Below are 1,799 nucleotides of genomic sequence, written 5' to 3'. Positions count from 1 at the left end.
AAAATAAGAAGGATATAACTAATAAAATGCAAATATAAACTTAATTATAAACAATTAAAAGCCTTAAAAATATTTGCGCAAAACGTTGCAACAAAAACATTTGCCTCACTGATGTAAAAGTCTTCTATCTAATGAATTATTTTGCATGATCTAATGTTGACTAGATATAACAACATAGCAACTGTGCTAAAAATAATTAAAATATCCAATATTTTTTGATGGCTTAAAAGTGCAACATATATGTTAAGTGTTTTACATATATTATACTTTATCAATTATTTTCTCCATTCTAGATTGGAAAATGAGGTTACTAGACACTAGATAACTTTTTAAAGGTCACACATTATAAATTTCAATGCCAGAAGTAATTCTATTATAGATCTCAATGACTGCAGAGCTCATTAACTATACCATCAGATTACATTATCTGAATTCTTACACTTATTTACACAACGGAAGTGACTCTTATGATTTTGACACCATAGGATCTTTCTGAAAGTTTGAATGGAAGTCACTAACTAAAACTATTTTAGTGTAAGAAATTACTACATATGTTAATATTACTACTCCTTCATCTGACAGCACTCAATCTTTAATGATTAATGAATTGTAAAATTGTCTTAAAATTAGTGCATTACTATTTCCAATACGGAATTTTAATTTGTAACATATACATGTTCTAATGGTGTTAAAATATTTCTGTAGAGTCTGACTTTAAATTAATAAAGATATTTGCACTTACGAACTTCAATTCCTCACTAGTTTATAATTCTTAATATGTTTTTTAATGCTCCAACTAATAATATTACATGAAATGTAGAATATGTTTTTTGAAAATTATCTGTTCGCTTATAAGACTTTTGTTTAAAACTTTAAGGAAATTAGTATCAGACTTTTACCTTGTGCACCTGCAAAATGAACATTATTACTCAGCCCGCAATACACCTTAGTCTGACTACAGCGGGGATCATTTCATTAACTAAGTCATATATTAACTTCTTAAGTACAGTTATCATAGAGCACAGTCCCTGAATCACACAGCTGCAGAGATGAAGAACCAAAGAGTGACCTACTCGGGACTGAATCTGTCCAAGGACCCAAAGATGCAGCAAAGAAAATTTAAGGGCAGAAAAATCTTCATTTCTGTAACTGAACAGGAAATAACCCAAGTGGAATTAAACCTCGAAAATGCTCCTCTGGATCATCAAGGGAATGACAATAGCTGCTACTGCAAATGTAAGCAGTTACTAGATCCACAATATAACTGCTCTGGGGTGTACAATTGTGGAGAAGAAGTGTGGGAAAGGTGAGGGAATATTTTTCATTTGTGAGGATCAGAGCTCAAAGTTGGGCTATGGTATCCTAATATGAAATCTGAAGACTAATGTTATTCAGGCATTGTTAAATTTGTAGGCCTTGATCAATAAATCACAGAGCATTATATTTACTGAAAATGCAACAGTGTATTTTGAGAGAAAGATGACCAGAGTAGATGTGGGTTTACAGACCTGAGTTTATCTGTTTGATTCCCTGTACATGTGGGTTGTCTCATATGTAAACCTTCTAAACAACTCTCTCATTTCTCCTTTCTCAGTGTTTCTGTTTCTCTCCCTGCAGCTTCACAGTTACCTCCAGAGAAGCTCACTGCTGAGATCCTGGCTGTCATTTGCATTGTCCTAGTGGGCTCTGTGTTAAAAATGGTAGCTCTTCTTGCCTGTAAGCATATTTTTGAAAGATTATAATAGAACTTTTCACCTTAATGATTGAAAGTGCACCTATACATTTCATAAGAGCAGGGA

The 1,799-nt window shown here is 32.6% G+C and overlaps 1 protein-coding gene across 1 annotated transcript in view; it reads left to right on the top strand.

The window, feature by feature from the left end:
• The first annotated feature begins 1,049 nt into the window (after positions 1-1,049).
• Positions 1,050-1,799, top strand: part of KLRC4 (killer cell lectin-like receptor subfamily C, member 4) — a 16,480-nt gene continuing 15,730 nt past the window's right edge. The window contains exon 1 of the mRNA XM_012661252.1: positions 1,050-1,236. Coding sequence (XP_012516706.1) covers positions 1,050-1,236 — 187 coding nt within the window. The remainder of the gene's footprint in view (positions 1,237-1,799) is intronic.

This window comes from Propithecus coquereli, unplaced genomic scaffold, assembly GCF_000956105.1.
Source record: "Propithecus coquereli isolate 6110/MARCELLA unplaced genomic scaffold, Pcoq_1.0 Scaffold700, whole genome shotgun sequence".
Taxonomy (NCBI): Eukaryota; Metazoa; Chordata; class Mammalia; order Primates; family Indriidae; genus Propithecus; species Propithecus coquereli.
This window is presented reverse-complemented; position numbering and strand designations above follow the sequence as displayed.